General features: G+C 46.4%; 1 protein-coding gene across 5 annotated transcripts in view; it reads right to left on the bottom strand.

Annotated features, from left to right (window-relative positions):
• Positions 1-9,918, bottom strand: part of RCL1 (RNA terminal phosphate cyclase like 1) — a 179,846-nt gene extending 169,928 nt beyond the window's left edge. For 2 of the 5 annotated variants that reach the window (XR_010322877.1, XM_023539423.2), the window contains exon 1: positions 9,753-9,915. Coding sequence is in view for 2 of the 5 variants with exons in the window: in XM_023539423.2 (XP_023395191.1) it covers positions 9,753-9,888 (136 nt within the window). In the remaining 3 variants the exon portion in view is untranslated. Of the gene's footprint in view, positions 1-8,750; positions 8,903-9,752 lie in introns of all 5 variants that reach the window. The other 3 variants (XR_002783747.2, XR_002783746.2, XM_003420473.4) reach the window with 3 other exon arrangements.
• Positions 9,919-21,602: the final 11,684 nt, after the last annotated feature.

The raw sequence follows: 21,602 nt of genomic DNA, 5'->3' as shown, positions 1-21,602 counted from the left end.
AGCCATCTAAGATGCATCAATTGGTCTCAACCCACCTGGATCAAAGAAGAATGAAGAACACCGAGGTCACACGACAACTATGAGCCCAAGAAACAGAAAGGGCCACATGAACCAGAGACTTACATCATACTGAGACCAGAAGAACTAGATGGTGCCCAGCCACAACCGATGACTGCCCTGACAGGGAGCACAACAGAGAACCCCTGAGGGAGCAGGAGAATAGTGGGATGCAGACCCCAAATTCTCATCAAAAGACCAGACTTAATGGTCTGACTGAGACTAGAAGAATCCCAGCTGTCATGGTCCCCAAACCTTCTGTTGGCCCAGGACAGGAACCATTCCCAAAGACAACTCATCAGACATGGAAGGGACTGGACAGTGGGTAGAAGAGAGATGCTGATGAAGAGTGAGCTACTTGTATCAAGTGGACACTTGAGACTGTGTTGGCATCTCCTGTCTGGAGGGGGGATGGGAGGATAGAGAGGGTTAGAAACTGGCAAAAGGGTCACAAAAGGAGAGACTGGAAGAAGGGAGCGGGCTGGCTCATTAGGGCGAGAGTAAATGGGAGTATGTAGTAAGGTGTATATAAGCTTACATGTGACAGACTGACTTGATTTGTAAACTTTCACTTAAAGCACAATAAAAATTATTTTAAAAAAAAAAGGAGGGTGAGAATAGTTGCACAACTTGTAGAATGTAATCAGTGTCACCAAATTGTACGTGTAGAAACTGTTGAAATGATATATGTTTTGCTGTGTACGTCCTCAACAACAAAACAAATAAAATTTAGAAAAAAAAGAATGGAAAAAAAAAATTCTAAGAGTCCTAGAAAAGAGGCCATACCACATTTTAAAACCACCCTCTATGATGAAGGGTACACATCCCAGGAATGGGCTGTAGATAAAGCACAAAGAAAAGTGTGACATAGCTAAACGCAGTATTAAGACATAAACAGCTTCATTACTACTGAAAAGGTATCTGATAAAATTCAACATCTATCTTTCAGTAAAATTCTGTTCTTAAAGGTAAGAAAAATGAGTTTCTTTGACAGAATAAAGCCTTTGTATTTACAAGCAGAAGCCTTTTAAGTTCAAGATGAATATCTTCATGGCCTTGGGGTAGGGCAAAGATTTCTTTAAAAGGACACAGAAAGATCTACAAATTTGACTATATCAAAATTAGGAATTATTGTTCATCAAAAGACATCATTATGACTGTGAAAAGACCCCTGGAGGACACCATTTTAACTCAATGCTGAAGTCACTCCTGAGGTTCACCCTCCAGCAACGATTAGACAGGCCCACAAAACAAACAATAACAAACATAGCTCAGTCGTATATATGAGACTAAATGGGCACACCAGTACAGGATCAAGGACAAGAAGGCAGGAGGGGACAGAAAAGCTGGATGAATGGAAATGGGGAAGCCAAGGTCGAGAAGGGGAGAGTGTTGACACGTCACAGGGTTGGCGACCAATGTCACAAAACAATGCATATTGTTTAATGAGGAACTAATTTGCTCTGTAAACCTTCATCTAAAGCACAATAAAAAATAAGAAAAGTTTTTGAAAACACAAGTCACAAAGCGGAACCAGATACCTGCAATACTTTAACATTTCTAGAACATATTAATCACACACCAAATCAGTAAGAAAAAGAGAAACCAAGACAAGAATGAGCAAAAGATCTGAACGACACTTCACCGAGGGGATACCCAACTGATCAATACATCAAAGAAAAGGTGTTCAGAAAAAGCAACAATCTCTGCTGGTTATGAGGGAGGGGATGGGTGGGGACGGAGAAACACTGGATAGACAATAGGTAAGTGGTAACTCTGCTGAAGGGTAAGACAGTACACAGCACTGGGGAAGCCACCACACCTTGAGGAAGGCAAGGTCATGGAAGCTCCATAGACACAAACTCCCTGACAGACCAAATTACTGGGCTGAGGGCCGCGGGGACCATGGTCTCGGGGAACATCTAGCTCAATTGGCATAACATAGTTTACAAGGAAAATGTTCTACATTCTACTTTGGTGAGTAGCACCTGGGCTCTTAAAAGCTTGTAAGCAGACATCTAGGATACTCCACTGGTCTCACCCCTTCGGGAGCAAGAGAGAGTAAAGAAAACCAAAGACATAACGGAAAGATTAGTCCAAAAGACTAACGGACCACATCTACCATGGCCTCCACCAGACTGAGTCCAGCACAGCCAGATGGTACCCAGCTACTACCACCAACTGCTCTGACAGGGATCACAATGGAGGGTCCTGGACAGAGCTGGAGAAAAGTGTAGAAAATTCTAATTCACACACATACACACAAGACCAGACTTAGCAATCTGATAGAGACTGGAGAAACCCAGAGAGTTTGGCTCCCGGATACCCTTTTAGCTCAGTAATGAAGTCACTCCTAAGGTTCACCCTTCAGCCGAAGATTAAAAAAAAAAACCCAATGCCGTCGAGTCAATTCTGAGTCATAGCAACCCTATAGGACGGAATAGAACTGCCCCATAGAGTTTCCAAGGAGCGCTTGGTGGATTTGAACTGCCAACCCTTTGGTTAGCAGCTGTAGCACTTAACCACCACGCCACGAGGGTTTCCCCAAAGATTAGACAGGCCCATAAAACACAACGAGACTAAAAGAGCACACCAGTCAAGGGCAAGGATAAGAAGGCAGGAGGGGACAGGAAAGCTGGTAATGGGGAAACTAAGGTCAAGAAAGAGAGCGTTGACATGTCATGGGGGGGGTTGGCAACCAATGTCACAAAACAATGTGTCCTAATTGTTTAATGAGAAGTTACTTGGTCTATAAGCCTTCATCTAAAGTACAAAAAAAAAGGCAAAAAAAAAAAAAGAAAAGAAAAGGTGTTCAGCCTCATCAGTCATCAGTGAAAACACAGCCTGACGATGCCAAGCGCTGACAAGGATTTGGAGTGACGGCATTCTCATCCACTGCTGGTGGCAATGTGAGCAGTAAGACCACTTTGGAAAACTGGTTCATAGCATGTATCCAAAGCTGAACATGAGCATAACCTACGGCCCAGCACACGCTCAGTGGAAATACACACTGCATGTACCAGAAGACTTTACAAAAATATTCTTAGTATCACTGCCTATAACTAAAAATTGGAAGCAACCCAAATGTCTACCAACGGTAGAATAAACTGTGACATACTGATAAAATATTGTCGTTACGTGCTGTCAGTCAGTTCTGACTCACAGCAGCCCCGTGTACAACAGAACGAAGCACCGCCCAGTCCTGCGCCATCCTCTCGATCATTGTTATGCTTGAGTCCATTGTTGCAGCCACTGTGTCAATACATTTTGTTAAGGGTCTTTCTCTGTTTTGCTGATCCTCTACTTTACCAAGTGTGGTGTCTTTCTCCAGGGACTGATCCCTCCTGGTAATGTGTCCGAAATGTGAGATGAAGTCTCACCATCCTTACTTCTAAGGAGCACTCCAGCTGTTCTTCTTCCAAGACAGATTTGTCCGTTCTTCTGGCAGTCTGGTATATTCAATATTCTTAGCCAATACAACTGGTATATTCTGGTATATTCAATATTCTTAGCCAATACAACTCAAAGGCATCAATTCTTCTTCAGTCTTCCTTCTTCATCATCCAGCTTTCATATGCATATGACGTGACTGAAAACATGATGGCTTGGGTCAGGCACACCGTAGTCCTCAAAGTGACACCCTTGCTTTTAACACTTTAAAGAGGTCTTTTGCAGATTTGTCCAATGCAATACATCGTTTGATTTTTTTAACTTTTTTTTTATTGTACTTTAGAAAACGGTTTACAAAGCAAATTAGTTTCTTATTATACAATTAATACACATATTGCTTTATGACATTGGTTGCCAACCTCACATGTCAACAACACTCTCCCCTTCTTGGCCTTGGGTTCTCTATTACCAGCTTTCCTGCCCCTCCTGCCTACTTTGTCCTTGCCCCTGGGTTGGTGGTGTGCCCATTTAGTCTCGTTTTGTTTTATGGGCTTGTCTAATCTTTGGCTGAAGGGTGAACCTCAGGAGTGACTTCAGTGCTGAGTTAAAAGGGTGTCCAGAGGCCATACTCTTAGGGTTTCTCTAGTCTCTGTCAGACCAATCAGTCTGGGGTGGGTGTGTGTGTTAGAATTTTGTTCTATATTTTTCTCCAGCTCTGTCCGGGACCCTCTATTGTGATCCCTGTCAGGGCAGTCAGTGGTGGCAGCCAGGCACCACCTAGTTGTGCTTTACTCAGTCTGGTGTAGGCCGTGGTTGCTGTGGTCCATTACTCCTCTGGATTAATCTTTCTCTTGTGTCTTTGGTTTTCTTCATTCTCTCTTGCTCCAAACGTGGTGGAACCTGTGGAGTATTTTAGATGACCGCTGAGAAACTTTTAAGACCCCAGACACTACTCACCGAAGCAGGATGTAGAACATTTTCTTTATAAACCATGTTATGCCAATTGAGCTAGATGTTCCCTGAGGCCATGGGCATCATTTGATTTCTTGACTGCTGCTTCCACAGGTGTTCACTGTGGATCCAAATAAAATGAAATCCTTGACAACGTCAATCATTTCTCTGTTTATCACAATGTCGCTTACCAATAAAATGGAGCACCATAAATGTAGCGCTGAATATCCACACGCTACTGCTGCCCCTACCACCTATGTGTCAGTGCGTCCTACTGTGGTGGCTTGTGTTGCTGTGATGCTGGAAGCTAGGCCACTGGTACTTCGAATACCAGCAGGGTGACTCATGGTGGGAAGGTTTCAGCAGAGCCTCTAGAGTAAGACAGAATAAGAAGGAAGGCCTGGCAATCTACTTCCAAAAATTAGCCAATGAAAACCAACTCCAGGAGTCACAACAGAGGACTGTCTGATACAGTACAGGAAGATGAGCCCTCTAGGTTGGAAGACACTCTAAATACAGGGGCAGCAACAATGGCCTCGAGCATACCGAAAATCGTAAAGATGACACAGGACCAGGCAATGCTGCGTTCTGTCGCACACGGGTTCGCCATAAGTCAGGGCCGACCCAATGGTAGCTAACAACAACAACAAGACAGCACCAAAAAATATTTACTTCCTCCTCACTGCGGGGAAGCGTATAACCGGGCAACATAGTCACCTGTATTCCTCAAGAGTGAAGCCTCAGTTACACGTTTAGTCGCATCGTTATAGAAACCATTCCAGGGGTTGGACTCTCTTTCTTTGGGGTTCAAATTCTTCTCATTATTTAAAATCCCTCCTTCTCAGAAGAGGAAGCTTTGTTTAAGAGATTAAGTGATTTGCCTGAAATCAGAGTCTGACCTGGGGCTCATCCCTTTTGAATCTTCGTGCAGTTTTCTTGTTACCACGTGCCGCCATTCTCAGGAACGTTTTGAGAAAAGGCTTAGTGATTAAGTGCCTTAGACCCGGGTGTCTCAATCTCGGAACTATCGACACTTTGGGTTAAACAATTCTTTTTTTGTTTAACTGTCCTGTCCTGTGCATTATGCAATATTTGGTAGCATTCTTGGCCTCTACCCACTTTTGACAACCAGGAATGTCTCCCGACATTGCCAAGTGTCCCCTGGGAAGCAAAACCGTCCCTGGTTGAGAACCAACCACTGCATCATACATTTTTAAAAAATTGCATTAGCCGACTCTGACTCGTGACAGCCCCGCGTGTGCCAGAGCAGAGCTGGCTTCGGCGGGTTTTCAGTTTTTCACAAGGAGATCATCAGGCCTTTCTTTTGAGGCATCTCTAGGTTTTTTTCTTCCACTGGGTAGACCTGAACTTCAACCTTTCAGTTAACAGCCAAGTACGTTTAACATTTCCACCACCCAGGGACTCCACATTATACGTTCAACCCCCAAACTTTTGGGAACAATCACCTAAGAGGAAACCCTTAGATTGAAAAGGGAAGACAAGGAGAAGGGAATAATTCTCTTCAAACATTTGATGGGTTCCTGCACAGAAGAAACAAGAACAGATTTGGGGCCCCAGAAAGCAGAATTATAACTAGTGGGTAGAAGCTACATAAAAATAAAAGCATTTAACATTTCTTCTTCCTACCTGCCAGCCACTATTCAGAGCACTTTCAAGTATTATTTCTTTTAACCCTCAGAATAACCCTATGAGGCAGGGAGTACTGGCCCCATTTTACAGATGAGAAAACTGAGGCTCAGAAATGTTAAAGGATTTGCCCAAGGGCCAAGAATTAATAGCAAAAAGCAGAACTAGAACCGAAATGCAGGTCTAACTCAGAACCCAGCTCGTAACCACCAAACAACTACGACCATGACAAAAGAAGGATTTTACCTCATAATAAAGGAAATAAAGAATTTTTTGACTTAACTGTTTCACTGACAAAAATTCTTGCAGTCGTATCTCAACCCTGTCTGTCAATATCCAAGGTAAATCCAGCCAGCCTGGCTTCATAGCCTCCAGGGAAGTCTCTGCTCTGAACCCCCGTGAGTCCCTTTACAACACTCAGCTGTTCCCACCTGAGGCTGCTCAAGCCACTCACCCAAGCTCTTCCGGCTTAGATCCAAGCACCTGGAGCGCGGGCAATGAACTGCTCACTTTGACACCCCTCAAGGACTTGTACATAACCCTTTTCTGAATGAATAACCGCTCCTGAAGCAGAAGACATCTTTGCCATCCCTACCCTCCAAAGCCCACACCACAAGGGCTATAAAGCAATGACCTTCAGGAGACGGTATTCATGCATCTGAGCCAAAGACTTTATGGGGTACGCTCTGAGTTCCCTCCAACTCTCAGATGTGTCAGGAAGAGGAAGGGGATATAGATGACTGGCAATGCTGTCAATTGCCTACATCTTAAATCAAGTTACCAAGCCCTCGCTTGACTACAACAAATCACGTGTCAGAGATTACATGTATTTGTGTATGTACACGTGTATATATACATATACCTATGAATGCATTTACTGTCATTGTTAGCTGCTCAACTCACGAGGACCCCACGCACAACAAAACAAAATGCCGCCCGGCCCTGCGCCATCTTCATGATCCGCTATAGACTGGACCATTGTGATCCAAAGGGTTTTTGCTGGCTGGTTTTCAGAAGTGGATTGCCAGGCCTTTTCTCCTAATCTGTCTTAGTCTGGAAACTCCACTGAAACCTGTTCAGCATCACAGCAACACCCAAGGTTGCACACGAGATGCACTGGCCAGGAATCGAACCTGGGATTCCCATGTGGAAGTCAAGAATTCTACCACTGAACCACTATGGATACCTCCATATAGGTATATCTCAGTTCCCCCTATAGGAAATTAAGCAGGCAAACATTGACAAGTTTCTGAGGTCTGGGAGCCAGCAAACCAAAAAAAGAAAAAAACAAAACCCAAACCCATTGCTGCTGAGTCAATTCCAACTCATAGTGACCCTACAGGACAGAGCAGAACTGTCCCATAGGGTCTCAAAGGCTGTCATCTTTACAGAAACATACTGCCACATCTTTCTCCCATAGAGCTGCTGGTGGATTCAACCCATCGACCTTTAGGTTAGCAGCCAAGCAATTAACCACTGCACCACCAGGGCTCCTCGGAGCCAACATTAAAAAAAAAAAAACCAAAACTGTTGCCATGGAGCTGATTCCAACTCATAGTGACCCTAAAGGACAGAGAAGAACTGCTCCATAGAGTTTTCAACGCTTGGTGGATTCGAACTGCCAACCTTTTGGTTAGCAGCCGTAGCTCTTAACCTACACCACCAGGGTTTCTGAGCCAACATAAACCAACCAAAAACCTACTGCCTTCGAGTCGATTCCAACTCATAGCGACCCTATAGGACAGAGTAGAACTGCCCCATAGAGTTTCCAAGGAGCGCCTGGCGGATTCGAACTGCTGACCTTTTGGTCAGTAGCTATAGCACTTAACCACGACACCACCAGGGTTTCCGAGCCAACATAACGAGGTCTAAATTTGCAATCTCTTTTTTCTCTGGTATACCTATGAGGTCAGGCAAATCATGCTCTACACTAGTGTTCTCCATAAAATACCAGCACATATGCCAGCCAGGACTACCTCCCCCAGGTACCAGGGTCTGGCACCCTTTCAGGAATGTGCCAAGTGGCCAAAACCTGTTCTTCAGAGAAATGAGAGCTCATGTATGTGATGGTGAGGGAATGCTCACTAACAGTGGGGTGGGGAGAGGGCGACATGCTTTGGGCCAATAAATATTTGGAAGCCATCTCTCAAGAGATAAACACAGTGTGTCTTACGTGTTGGTCCCTGGGTGGCGCAAGCGGTTTGCACTGCCTAATCCAAAGGTTGGTGGTTCGAACCCATTCGGTGGAGCCTCGGCAGAAAGTTCCAGCAATCTGCTTCTGTAAAGATTACCGCCAAGAAAACCCAAATGGAGCTCAGTCCTACTCTATGAGACACGGGGTTGCCATGAGTAGAAACTGGCTCAACCGCAGCCGGTAGTAGTAACATCTTATGTGCACTTTATTTGTTAGAAACACCAGCTCTCCAAGCTAAAGTACTTTTACTCATCTAACAAAAAAAGGTATGCCCAGGGTTCTCAGAAAGTGAAAGTCTGTCTTCTTACCATCCAGCTAGTGGCAAGTTCTCTGGGTTAATCTGGAGATTAGGGGCAGATGCCCCAGAGTGGAGAGACCAAACAATTGCTTTGCCTTAGGGTCAGATTCAAAACAAGAGCAACAGATGCTGAGAACCAGGCACAAACCGTCCAACCATGCCCCCGAACCTGCTCAGGAGCCATGTACCACCATAAGCCCCCGAGCTCCTCACCACGGAATGTGGGGTCTTCTGGTTCTTTCCTTCCTAATCTTGTATCTCCAGCAATGACATGGCATTATGTTCAACCAATCACCATTCAAGAGCCGCATAAATGGAAGTGTCCAGAAAATGCATCCAGGCCAACGATGAAATGGGCGGGCCACCTAACATGGGAGCCAGTGCAAAATTAAACACATCAACACGCCCCAGCAGGCCGCCTGAACCACTACAAACCCCTTTCCTTCAATTTGCAGACGGCTTTGTTTTTCTTTAACTGAGTCTCCCAGTTTGGAATAACCAGACAGAAGCTTTCAAACATGTGTCTTACTCCGGGGACCACCATCTAACAGGATGAGGCTTCCCGCCGGGCCTACTTTAACCTACCTGCCTTCCTAGGGCAAAAAGGGGGCTTGGAGCCCGTAGTTGACGGCTTGTCACCTACCCTTTCCTAAAGTCAAGGCACTAGGCCCACGACTGTGAAAAACTCTCTCAAAGCTCCTGTCCCGGACGCATCAATCGCAGTCACAGCTGAAAACCAAGGCAGGAGGGGTGTGGGGGCAGCCGAGAAGTCCCGGTGACAGGGACGGCGGTGTCCTGGGGCAGCTGCTTCTGAGACCTGCCTGGGGACAGGGCAGGGAACCAGCCAGGGGGACTTCTCTCTCCAAGACTCTCCACCTTTATGTCGGCCCATTCACCACGGCTCGGGCCAAGAAACTGTTCTTCTCCTTCGAGAGATTTATGGCGAGAGCAGGAGGGACTGGAAGGGAGCGAGGGGCGACGCCGGGTGTTGCAACACCCCACGCCGGAGAACGTGTAGCTGTTCACCACCAGCGCCCGGAGGCGCGGCGCGGCGGGGCGCTCCCCTGGGGCCCAGCCCGAGACCCTCGCCGCGGCGACACGGGTGTGGGGGCGACGCAGCCCCGCCGGCGGCACCCCGAGGGATCCCCAGGGACCCGGAGTCCCCAGCGCACGCGCCCCGTCCCCTCGGCTCCCGGGGCGCGCTCCCCGCGTTACCTCGGAGGCCCGGGTTGTCGTCCCTGGCCCGAATCTTGCGGATCTTGACGGGGCGCCCGCTCAGCGTGGCCAGGACCAGCCGCTGGCGCAAGAAGTTGCAGCCCGCATAGCCCAGGGAGTGCGTCGGCGTAGCCATGTGCGCGCCCCTGCGGCCGCGGGCCGGACGCGGCGGGTCGGGGGGCGCGGGGTCGCGGGGCGGCGGCGGGGAGCGGTGGCGGCGGCGGCCCGGGTTCCCTCCCGCACCGCGGCCCCCGGCGCGTCCACGTGGTTTGGAACAGGAAGACCGAGCGACGAGACACCGGGTCAGAGGGGAGCGGGGCGGGGCGGCGGCCGCTCCCCGCCTCCCCGCCCGGCCGGGCCGCGCCGCCATTGGCCCCTGCGGGATCAGGGTGGGGCCGGCGCCGCGCTGCCATTGGTCCCCGCGAGAGCTGGGCGGGGCCCGCGCCGCGCCGCCATTGGTTCTCGCTGGAGCTGGGAAGGGCCCGGACCCCGGCAACAGCGCGAGGCGGGAGGGAGCGCGGGAGAGCGAAGCCGAGCCGAGGCGCGCGCGGCAGCCGGGCTGACCTCGCGGGGTCTCCCGAGCCGCGGGGTGCCGGCTACTGGGCGTCCCTGCTGCTGCGAGCCCCGGGGGAGGCTGGTATCACCTCGCCGCCTTTTTCTGACCGTTGGCTGGCGCGCTAAGCCTGTCGCAGGCGCGCTCCTCTCTGTCCCGGCTGGGACCTGCGCGGCAGTGCCAGCCCCGTCGTGCACACGGACTCGAGGAAGGTGCAAGGCTGGCAGTTGCAGCCTGTGCTGGGGCCCGAGTCCTCCCACACCAGGCCGCTGCTTGTTTTTATTATGAGACACCACGCTTTGCCCCGTCACATGGTCCCATTATTTACGTTCCCCGTACCCCTGGTGGCCCAGCTATTAAGAGCTTGGCTGCTCACCAAAGGTGGGCAGTTCGAAACCCAATGGGGCAGTCTACCCTCCTATAGGGTCGCTATGCGTCGGAATCAACTGGACGGCAGCACGTTTGGTTTTGGGTTCCCTAGGTCTCTGGGTGGACCAAGGGTTTGCACTTGGCTGCAACTGAAAGCTTGGCGGTTCAACTCACCCAGCAGCACGGCAGAAGAAAGGCCTGGTGATCTGAAAAGATTGTTGTCCGGTGCCCTCCAGTCAATTTCAAGTCACAGCGACCCCCATGTGAGAGAGTAGAACTGCCCCATAGGGTTTTCTAGGCTGTAATCTTTATAGGAGGATCACCAGGTTTTTCTTGAGGAGAGATTGTGTGGGTTCAAACCCCCAACCTTTCAGTTAGCAGCCAAGTGCCTAACCTTTGCCCACCAGACTCCATACAACCAACAAAAACCCCGTGGAGCTCAGATCTGTTCTAACACGTGGGGTCGTCATGAATGAGAACCAATTCTATAGCAACGGTTTTGGTTTTGGCAATTAACTGCACGTCAGCCCCTCCTATCTTGCATGCCTCAAAGTACATAGGTAGTTGCTATAACTTTACATACACACATATTGTTTTTCATTCTTTCTCTTCTTTTTCCAGCTGCTCCAGCACACCCAAAATACTCTGAAAGATTGAATTATGTCACTCTGCTCAAAAACCTCCAAAGATGCACAGCTAACTATCCAATGACTACGTACTTGTGAGTCCAATATCGTAACATGGTTGGTGGCCATGCTGGACTACTCCACCACCACCGGACCATGAGCAGCCGGTGGAGGGAGGAGAGGTTGACCGGCGTGGGAGCTGGAATTAGATCCGAGGATGTAGCTAGGTAGCCTGCTGTGGATAAGAGTCAGGGATGAAGGACCTCCCGCCCCCCACCTCTGCGGTCTGAACTCCTATAGGGTGACAAGATGGTAGAGGTATGGGTAGGACTTGGCAGAATCAGCCAAGAAGTCCTTCGAGAGAGGTGGGAACCCAGTGCCACTGATGTCCTCTCCTCAGACTGCCTTTTAGGAAGCTGACGATGGTGGCATGGGGGTGTTGGAGGCTCCCAAAGCCCTGAAAGCCTCCACTGAATCCTGTCATGGGGGGTATCAGGGCAAAAGGGAGAGCAAAAGGAGTGGGTTGTTTCTGTGCTTGTATAAAACCAACTGCCTTCCAGTGGACTCCGACTCACGGGGACCTCACGTGTGTCGGAGCAGAGCTGTGCTTCACAGAGTTTTCCGTGGCTGATTTTTCAGAAGCAGGGCACCAGGCCTTTCTTCCAGCGGGCCTCAGGCGGACTTGAAACCTCCAACTTTTCGATTAGCACCCAAGCATGTGTACCATTTGTACTACGCAGGGAGCCCTTTTTTTGTATTCCATCTCATTTAGTGACCCAACAACCTGAAGAAAACGATTATCTTCTGTGAGTGCCCTGTCTGTACCCCCTCAGCAGTTGCTATTTTCAGGGCAAACCTGCTTGATTTTCCTCTGCCAGCACCTACATCTCTGCCTGAGGCTACCTGCATGGAACTCGACAGGCCAAAAGTGCTGGGGAATTAATCCCCCCCGCCCCCAAAGCACAGCGGTTAAGAGCTTGGCTGTTAACCCAAAGGTTGGCAGTTCAAATCCGCCATCCACTCCTTGGAAACCCTACGGGGCAGTTCTACTCTGTCCTATAGTGTTGCTATGAGTCTGAATCGACTCAACGGCAACGGGTTTTGTTTTGATAAAGTGTTAAATAGCAAAGATGTCACTTTGAGGACTAAGGTGTGCCTGCCCCAAGCCACAGTATTTTCAGTAGCCACATATGCACGCAAAAGTGAACAATGAATAAGGAAGAGCAAAGAAGAATTGATGCCTTTGAATTACGGTGTCAGCAAAGAATATTGAATATACCGTGGACTGCCAGAAGAACGAACAAATCTGTTTTAAAAGAAGTACAACCACGGTACCTTGGAAGCCAGGATGGCGAGACAGTCTCACATACTTTGGACATGTTATCAGGAGGGACCAGTCCCTGGAGAAGGACACGATGCTTGGTAAATAGAGGGTCAGTGAAAAAGAGGAAGACCCTCAACGAGATGGATTGACACGGTGGCTGCAACAGTGGGCTCAAGCCTCACAACGATTGTGAGGATGACGCAGGACCGGGCAGTGTTTTGTTCTGTTGTACACGGGGTCACTCTGACTTGGAACCGACTCGAGGGCACCTAACAACAGAGTCCTCATAGTGTTTGTTACACGGATGGGAGTCGGTGCATAAGTACCTCAGCTCCCTAACCCTTGGGTGAGATAGCTCAGAGACACAGATTGCTCAGTGTTTGTTTCCCCAGAGGTTTCAAGCTCCAGCTGCCCACAGTGGTAGCTTGTTGTTAGTTACAGTGGTAACTGGCTTGATGAAATACCTCTCGCTGGAAAAATGTTTAAAATGGTCAATTTTATGTGAATTTCATCTCAATTAAAAAACTTTAAAGTTAAAAAATAAAATAAGAAATACAATATTTAGACTAATTCTCAAAACATACCAAATGCTAAATAAATATTTGTTGAATAGCCAAATGAAATCCTGAAGAAGTAAATAAATCACTACCATGAAGGAAACTTCCATATTTGAAAGTGGCTGCATTTGACACTGCTTCAGTAATCCTGGATTAGACTTGTATTTATGTGGCATTAAGCTACTTTTTTTTTTTTTTAATTATAACAATTAAAAAAAGAAAGAAAGAACAGCTGCTAGATAGACTTTAGGTCAAGAGGTGCAAGGCGATCCCCAAGAAGGAGGAGGGATCGGCTGTCAGGATTGTCTGCAGTAATTCATCAGTACAGCTGGCAACCCTAAAAATAGAATTTCCCCGTCATCGTAATATATATGCGCACTGGTTGGGAAGATAGGTTTTTTTTCTTTCCTCGTTTCAGATTTCAAGATCCTTGTGAGCACATTCCAGTATCGAAGTATGTTCCTCTATTTAAAGAAAGCCATATGGACAAAGTCAGGGTGTCCGATATAACAGACAGTGATGATGTCCTTCCTTGTACCAATCATATACGTAATAATTTTAAATATGTTTTGTCATTGCTGTGTGCCATCGAGTCAATTCTGACTCAGAGGGACCCTGCAGGACAGAATACGGCTGCCCCGTAGGGTCGCCAAGGCTGTGGCCCTTACGGAAGCAAACTGCCACATCTCTCTCCCACAGAGGAGCTGGTGGGTAAGTTGCTGAGCGTAACTTTTTGCTACCTTTCTGTCTGTGCTCCCCAGGGAGACAAGATGGAGCAGGAACGTAGCTTCTCTCAGCTCGTGCGCAAGCCAGCGTCTGATCCGACGGCCGATAACCGCCCTGCGGTGAGGGAGAGGAGGAGGACGGTTTAGAATCTTAAAAACTTGGAACACGTGCTGGACAGGCTTAGGCTGTTTGCATTCAGACAGATCATTCTCTTTCTTGTTAGATGCCTTCTTATATTTACATGGTCTTAGTTTTTTTTTTTTTTTAATTAAAAAACACTTTGGCACCATCCTATATTTCATGTATTTTTTAAAAACAGTCCCAATATTGTCTAATTTGTGGAGGATGCTACTCCAACAAAAGTTAGAATATGGATTTGACTACTGTTGTTTTTGTAATTAGCTACAGCTGAGTCGGCTTCCAACTCACGGTGGCCCCATGCACAGTGGAAGAAAATGCCGCCTGGTCAGGCGCCATCCCCATGATCGGTTGCGGATCAGACTGCTGTGATTCACAGGGTTGTCACTGGCTGATTTTTAGAAGTAGATCACCAAGCCTTTCTTTCCAGTCTGTCTTAGTCTGGAAGGTCCACTGAAACCTATTCAGCATCATAGAAATGCACAAGCCTCCACTGACAGATGGGTGGTGGCTACGCATGAAGCGTATTGGCCGGGAATTGAACCCAGGTCTCCTGTACGAAGGTGAGAATCCTCCCACTGAACCACCAATGCCTTCTTGACTACCATAACAAGGCCAAAATAACAGTGGGCCAAGCGTCAGCAGCCTAGAGTCAATACGCTAATGTAATAAAATTATTGCTCTGAATTATTTATTCCCAAACCTGTAAAACGTACGCCCTCACCTGTGCTTTTCCGGGAAGAATATACAACTCTGCCTGATTAGTATTGAGCTTGCCATGTGACGTGCTTTGACCAACAGCCTGTGAGCTGACATGATGCTTACCACTTCTCAGTAGAGGTTTTAAGAACCTCTGTATGTTTCTACCAGCTGTCTTGCTCCTTTCCCCTCCACCATGAGACTATGTCCAGATTCATGCTACTTAGATCAACAATCAATATCCATGGGCACAGTAGTCAAGAAATTGATAGTGTATCACACTGGGCAACTCTGCTGCAAAAGATATCTTTGTTAAAATGCAAAGATGTCACTTTGTTGTCTAAGGTGCATCTCACTCAACCCATGGTCTTTTCAACTGCCTCATACGCCTGGGAAAGCTGGATAATGAAAAAGGCAGACCAAGGAAGAGTTGATGCATTTGAACTCTGGTGTTGGTGAGAACATTGAATATGTATCATGGACTTCCAGAAGAACAAACGAATCAGTCTTAGAAGAAATACAACCAGAATGTTCCTTAGAAGAGAGGATGGTGAGACTTTGACTAGCTTCTTTGGACATGTCAACAGAAAAGACCAATCTCTAGAAAAGGACATCATGGTTGTTAGAGGGCCAATGAAAACAAAGGAAGCCTTCAATGAGATGGAATGACACAATAGCCCAAATGGACTCAAACATGCCAGCAATCATGAAGATGGAGCAAGACTGGGCAATGTTTTGTTATACGTGGGGTTAACCATGAATTGGAGCTGACTCAGCAGCAACTAAAAACAACAAGAAGGGGCTGCTGCTTCAGTGTGGATCCTGAAATGAAGAAAATAACATGGAAAAGATTCATAGTCAACCCACAGCAACACTCGGCTAAGATGTTATATGAATGAAAAATAAACTTTTGTTATTGTAATCCTCTGAAAACGTGGGATTGTTTGTTACCGAGGCAAGGCAGCCGGTACAGCTAGCTCCATACTTCCATCTCCTTGATTCGTCATCCTCATACTGAAGCTTCCATCTTGTGGTCTGAGATGGCAGCTCCAGCTTCCACCATGATGATCACATTCGGGCCAGAGGAGAGGAGAAGGGGAAACGGATGGCACATACACACTCTCTCTCTAAAGGCACAGCCCAGAAGCAGCACACATCACTTCTGCTCCCATTGGCCAGAACTCAGTCACATTCTCGTATCTAGCTGCTCAAGAAGGTAGAAAATGTAGTTTTGACTTGGGCCATCGAGTGCCCAATTAACACTGGACATTCTGTTTTTTTGCCATAACCAGATCACAACAGTCCCCTACCTGGCCTGAAAGTTGCTGTTGTTATTTGTTGCCATTGAGTTGATTATGACTCATGGCAACCCCATGTGTTACACAGTAGAACTCCTCTATAGGGTTTTCTTGGCTGTAATCTTTTTTCTTTTTTTAAATAATTTTTATTGTGCTTTAAGTGAAACTTTACAAATCAAGTCAGTCTCTCACACAAAAACCCATATACCCCTTGCTACACACTCCCAATTACTCTCCCCCTAATGAGACAGCCCACTCTGTCCCTCCACTCTGTCTTTTCGTGTCCTTTTCGCCAGCTTCTAACCGCCCCCCGACCCTCTCTTCTCCCCTCCAGGCAGGAGATGCCAATATAGTCTCAAGTGTCCACCTGATCCAGGAAGCTCACTCCTTGCCAGCATCCCTCTCCAACCCATTGCCCAGTCCAATCCATGTCTGAAGAGTTGGTTTTGGGAATGGTTCCTGTCCTGGGCCAACAGAAGGTCTGGGGGCCATGACCACCGGGGTCCTTCCAGCCTCAGTCAGACCATTTAGTCTTATGAGAATTTGGGGTCTGCATCCCACTGCTCTCCTGCTCCCTCAGGGGTGCTCTGTTGTGTTCCCTGTCAGGGCAGTCATCGGTTGTAGCTGGGCACCATCTAGTTCTTCGGGTCTCAGGCTGATGTAGTCTGTGGTTTATGTGGCCCTTTCTGTCTCTTGGGCTCATAATCACCTTGTGTCCTTGGTGTTCTTCATTCTCCTTTGATCCGGGTGGGCTGAGACCAATTGATTCATCTTAGATGGCTGCTTGCTAGCGTTTAAGACCCCAGACGTCACTCTTCAAAGTGGGATGCAGAATGTTTTCTTAATAGATTTTATTATGCCAATTGACTTAGATGTCCCCTGAAACCATGGTCCCTAGACCCCTGCCCCTGCTACACTGGCCTTTGAAGCATTCAGTTTATTCAGGAAATTTCTTTGCTTTTGGTTTAGTCCAGTTGTGCTGACCTCCCCTGTATTGTGTGCTGTCTTTCCCTTCACCTAAAGCAGCTCTTATCTACTATCTGATTAGTGACTGCCCCTCTCCCACCCTCCTTCCCCCCTCTCGTAACCACAAAAGAATGTTTTCTTTTCAGTTTAAACTATTTCTCAAGTTCTTATAATAGTGGTCTAATACAATATTTGTCCTTTTGCAACTGACTAATTTCACTCAGCATAATGCCTTCCAGGTTCCTCCATGTTATGAAATGTTTCACAGATTCCTCACTGTTCTTTATCGTTGCGTAGAATTCCGTTGTGTGAATATCCCATAATTTATTTATCCATTCATCTGTTGATGGGCACCTTGGTTGCTTCCGTGTTTTTGCTGTTATAAACGGTGCTGTAATAAACATGGGTGTGCATATATCTGTTCGTGTAAAGGCTCTTATTTCTCTAGGATATATTCTAAGGAGTGGGATTGCTGGATCATGTGGTAGTTCTATTTCTAGCTTTTTAAGGAAGCGCCAAATCGATTTCCAAAGTGGTTGTACCATTTGACATTCCCACCAGCAGTGTAGAAGTGTTCCAGTCTCTCCACAGCCTCTCCAACATTTATTCTTTTGTGTTTTTTGGATTAATGCCAGCCTTGTTGGAGTGAGATGAAATCTCACTGTAGTTTTTAATCTGCATTTCTCTAATGGCTGATGATCGTGAACATTTCCTCATATATCTGTTAGCTACCTGAATGTCTTCTTTAGTGAAGTGTCTATTCATATCTTTTGCCCATTTTTTTAATTGGGTTATTTGTCTTTTCGCAGTTGAGTTTTTACAGTATCTTGTAGATTTTAGAGATCAGGCACTGATCAGAAATGTCATAGCTAAAAGCTTCTTCCCAGTCTGTAGGTAGTCTTTTTACTCTTTTGGTGAAGTCTTTGGATGAGCATAGGTGTTTGATTTTTAGGAGCTCCCAGTTGTCTAGTTTTCCTTCTGCATTCTTTATAATGTTTTGTATACTGTTTATGCCATGTATTAGGGCTCCTAATGTTGTCCCTATTTTTCTTCCATGATCTTTATTGTTTTAGATTTTATATTTAGGTCTTTGATCCATTTTGAGTTAGTTTTTGTGCATGGAGTGAGGGATGGGTCGTTTCATTTTTTTGCAGATGGATATCCAGTTATGCCAGCACCATTTGTTAAAAAGACTGTCTTTTCCCCCATTTAACTGTTTTGGGGCCTTTGTCAAATATCAGCTGCTCATATGTGGATGGATTTATGTCTGGATTCTCAATTCTCTTCCATTGGTCCATGTATCTGTTGTTGTACCAGTACCAGGCTCTTTTGACTACTGTGGCGGTATAATAGGTTCTAAAATCAGTAAAGTAAGGCCTCCTACTTTGTTCTTCTTTTTCAGTAATGCTTTATTTATCCGGGGCCTCTTTCCCTTCCATATGAAATTGGTGATTTGTTTCTCCATCTCATTAAAGAATGTCGTTGGGATTTGGATCGCAATTGCATTAAATGTATAGATCGCTTTTGGAAGAATAGACATTTTTACAATGTTAAGTCTTCCTATCCATGTTGGCTGTAATCTCTATGGAAGCAGATTGCTGGGCCTGTCTTCCAAGGCACCTCTGGGTGGGTTCAAACTGCCAACCTTTTGGCTAGTAATCCAGTCCTTAACTGTTTGCGCCACCTCGGGACTCCTCAGCTCCATAGTAGTAAGAAAACTATATATAAATCCTGGGATTATGTGAGGAGAGAAACTAAAAGTTACTGAATTTCTACAAACGCCAGGTTCTCTTTTGAGTGCTGGGAAAACAATAGAGAACTGAAGTGACCAGGTCTTTGCATTCTAGTTGCAGGAGACAGACAACAAACAAGGATTGAGATAAACCATAAGATCATTTCACAGCACACTGAACCCTAAAAGAGTGGTGGGTGGGGGACGGACTAAGATTAGGGGTTAGAGAGGGCCATGTCTGAGAGGTCACACTTGAGCTGAGTAACGAGCAAGAGCCGCGCATGACAAGATTAGAGTGGAGCATTTCAAGCAAAGAGACAGCCCGTGTAAAGGCCCTGAGACAGGAATAAGCTTGGTGAGATCAGAGAACAGTAGGAAAGGCCAGTGCGGCTGGAAGAGAGTAGGCAAGTGGTAAGAAAGGAAGTTGGAGGGCTAGGCAAAGGGTCAAGTTATGTAGAGTCTTGAAGTCCATCGGAAGAAGTTTGGAATGAAAGGAGGCTTTGGCGGGTTTTAAGCAGAGGGGGTCGCATGTTCTGGTTCACGTTTTAAGTAGGTCACTCTGGCGTTGTGTGGAGAGCAGACATTTATTGAACTCCTGCTATTTCTCAGACCTTGATGTACAGACATCATTCACTTGATTTTACAAAATCAAAGTCAAAGCATACAGCAAGGACCAGGTTTGCACCTGGGTGGGGGCAAACAGTTTAAGGGCTCAACTACTAGCCAAAAAGTTGGTGGTTTGAACTCACCCAGAGGCACCTCGGAAGACAGGCCTGTCAATCTGCTTCCGAAAGGTCACGGCCTTGAATACCCAATGGAACAGTTCTACTGTGCACACACAGGGTCGTCATGAGTCAGGACCAACTTGACAGCAACTATAACAGCAATAAAAGAAAAGGCCTGGTGACGGAAAATCGGTCAATGAAAACTCTATAGATCATAGCGGTCCAGTCCACCACTAATCATGGAGATGGCGCAGGGCCAGGCAGCATTGTTCCCTTGTACACAGGGTCACCGTGAGTCAGGGCCTGCCTAATAGCAGCCAACAACAACAACAACAAAAGAGTTGGAAAGGATCTTGGAGATCACCAAGTCCACTGCTCTGTCCAACACACAGCTCCCTGAACACCGTCTTCTTATAAGCCCCGTTGAGGGACAGCTATGTCACACAAACAGGCTTCATTTCTACTAACACTCATTGTTTAAAAGTTCCTCATTAGATATCACGTTGACCTTTTTCTCCCTCTTACTGCAGTCACTGGCTCTGTAAGTAAATTCAATCTCTCCTGCTACAAAGCCCTGATGTCCCACCTTCTTCTCGTCGTGAAACTCGCCCAGTTTTTTGCACTACTGCTCACATGGCGTTATTTCCAGACCACTCACCTCTGGACCATGCTGGACTGTGTATTTGGCAGGCACTGTTCTTGACCTTCCTCTGTTCCCTCGCCATCGCCAAGCAGTTGCTGGGTGAATGGAGATGCTTCTAGAGCAAGGCAAGTCCAGAAAAGACATCTGTGAGGTGACAGCCCTCTAGGAAAACCACACCCAGAAGAATGGTGAATAGTTAGGTCTGGAACTATGAGAACCAAAAAGGACAAATGCCTGACTCTTGCCTTCAGGGAGAAGCAGTGGACTAACAGGCCTACAGTAACTTCCAGCTGAGTGATCTGAGGACCAAGGCAGCGTGCAACGTGAGAAGGAAAACCGGCTGCAGGGAATTCCAAGAAACATCAACATGTGTGTATTCCCTGGATGGGCATTTCCGGTGATTTCTGGGCATACTCAGTAACTTCTACACTTACGTATGTTTATAGAATGTAAGGCAAGTGCTTAATCCTAAAGATATTCATTCAGAAATCTGCACAGTGAGTCTTTATTTTTTCTTAATAAAATGTGTTCTACTTTTTTCCTGGTTTATAAACATACATATATTATAGGAAATTTGGAAAAACATACATATATAAAAATTAAATCAGTTACAACAGGTACTGTGGCAATAAAATATTTTCCTATCCAACAGATAATGGCATAACTGTTGATCACGTTTGATGTGATAGAATAATGGTTCAAATATTTTGGCTGTGTTCTTAGAATTTGTTAAACAGGATTTAAAATTTGAGAGCTTTAACTTTCTCATTTCTGCTAGGATTAGAGAATTTGTTTCAATTTCTTGACTTTACAGATAAGGAAATCAAGAATAATAAATCCCGTGGTTATTTAGTGACTGAACAAAATATCCGAGAAGGTTCCCAGTCTCAAGGGTTTCCAGTGGCCCAGAGAAAATATTTACAATAATTTCATTCTAACACAAACACATTCACATTTATGTTTATTTTTATTTCTATATATGGGTTCACCATGAGTTGAGGGCTAACTTGATGCAGCTGACAACAACATTATATATAAACCCTAGAGACCCTATAGAACAGAGTAGAATTGCCCATAGGGTTTCCAAGGAACAGCTGGTGGATTTGAACTGCCAACCTTTTGCTTAGCAGTCATAGCTCTTAACCACTTCGCCACCAGGGCTCCAACATTATGTACATGTGTGTTTAAACCATGAGTTCACACTTATAGTTCCAATTCCAACCCAATACAGGTTTCATTCTAGTTTTCTGTTTCCACACATGTTAATCCCCTTCTCCAACCAGGAGTTGCTCCTGTATCCTTAATGCTTGTATTTCTTTGCTCCATCCCCTTGGGGATACCCTTCTCTCTGTACTTGGACTTCAATACCCCATGCCAGACTGCCTGACTGCAAGGTCATGTACCTCACGCCATGGGGCTGCCGCTCCAGTGCTGGTTCCCAATTCCCTATCCAGCCTGGATCCAGACCACCAAAGCTTGCCTTACCCCCTTCTT

The sequence above is a fragment of the Loxodonta africana genome, chromosome 9, assembly GCF_030014295.1.
Source record: "Loxodonta africana isolate mLoxAfr1 chromosome 9, mLoxAfr1.hap2, whole genome shotgun sequence".
Classification (NCBI taxonomy): Eukaryota; Metazoa; Chordata; class Mammalia; order Proboscidea; family Elephantidae; genus Loxodonta; species Loxodonta africana.
This window is presented reverse-complemented; position numbering and strand designations above follow the sequence as displayed.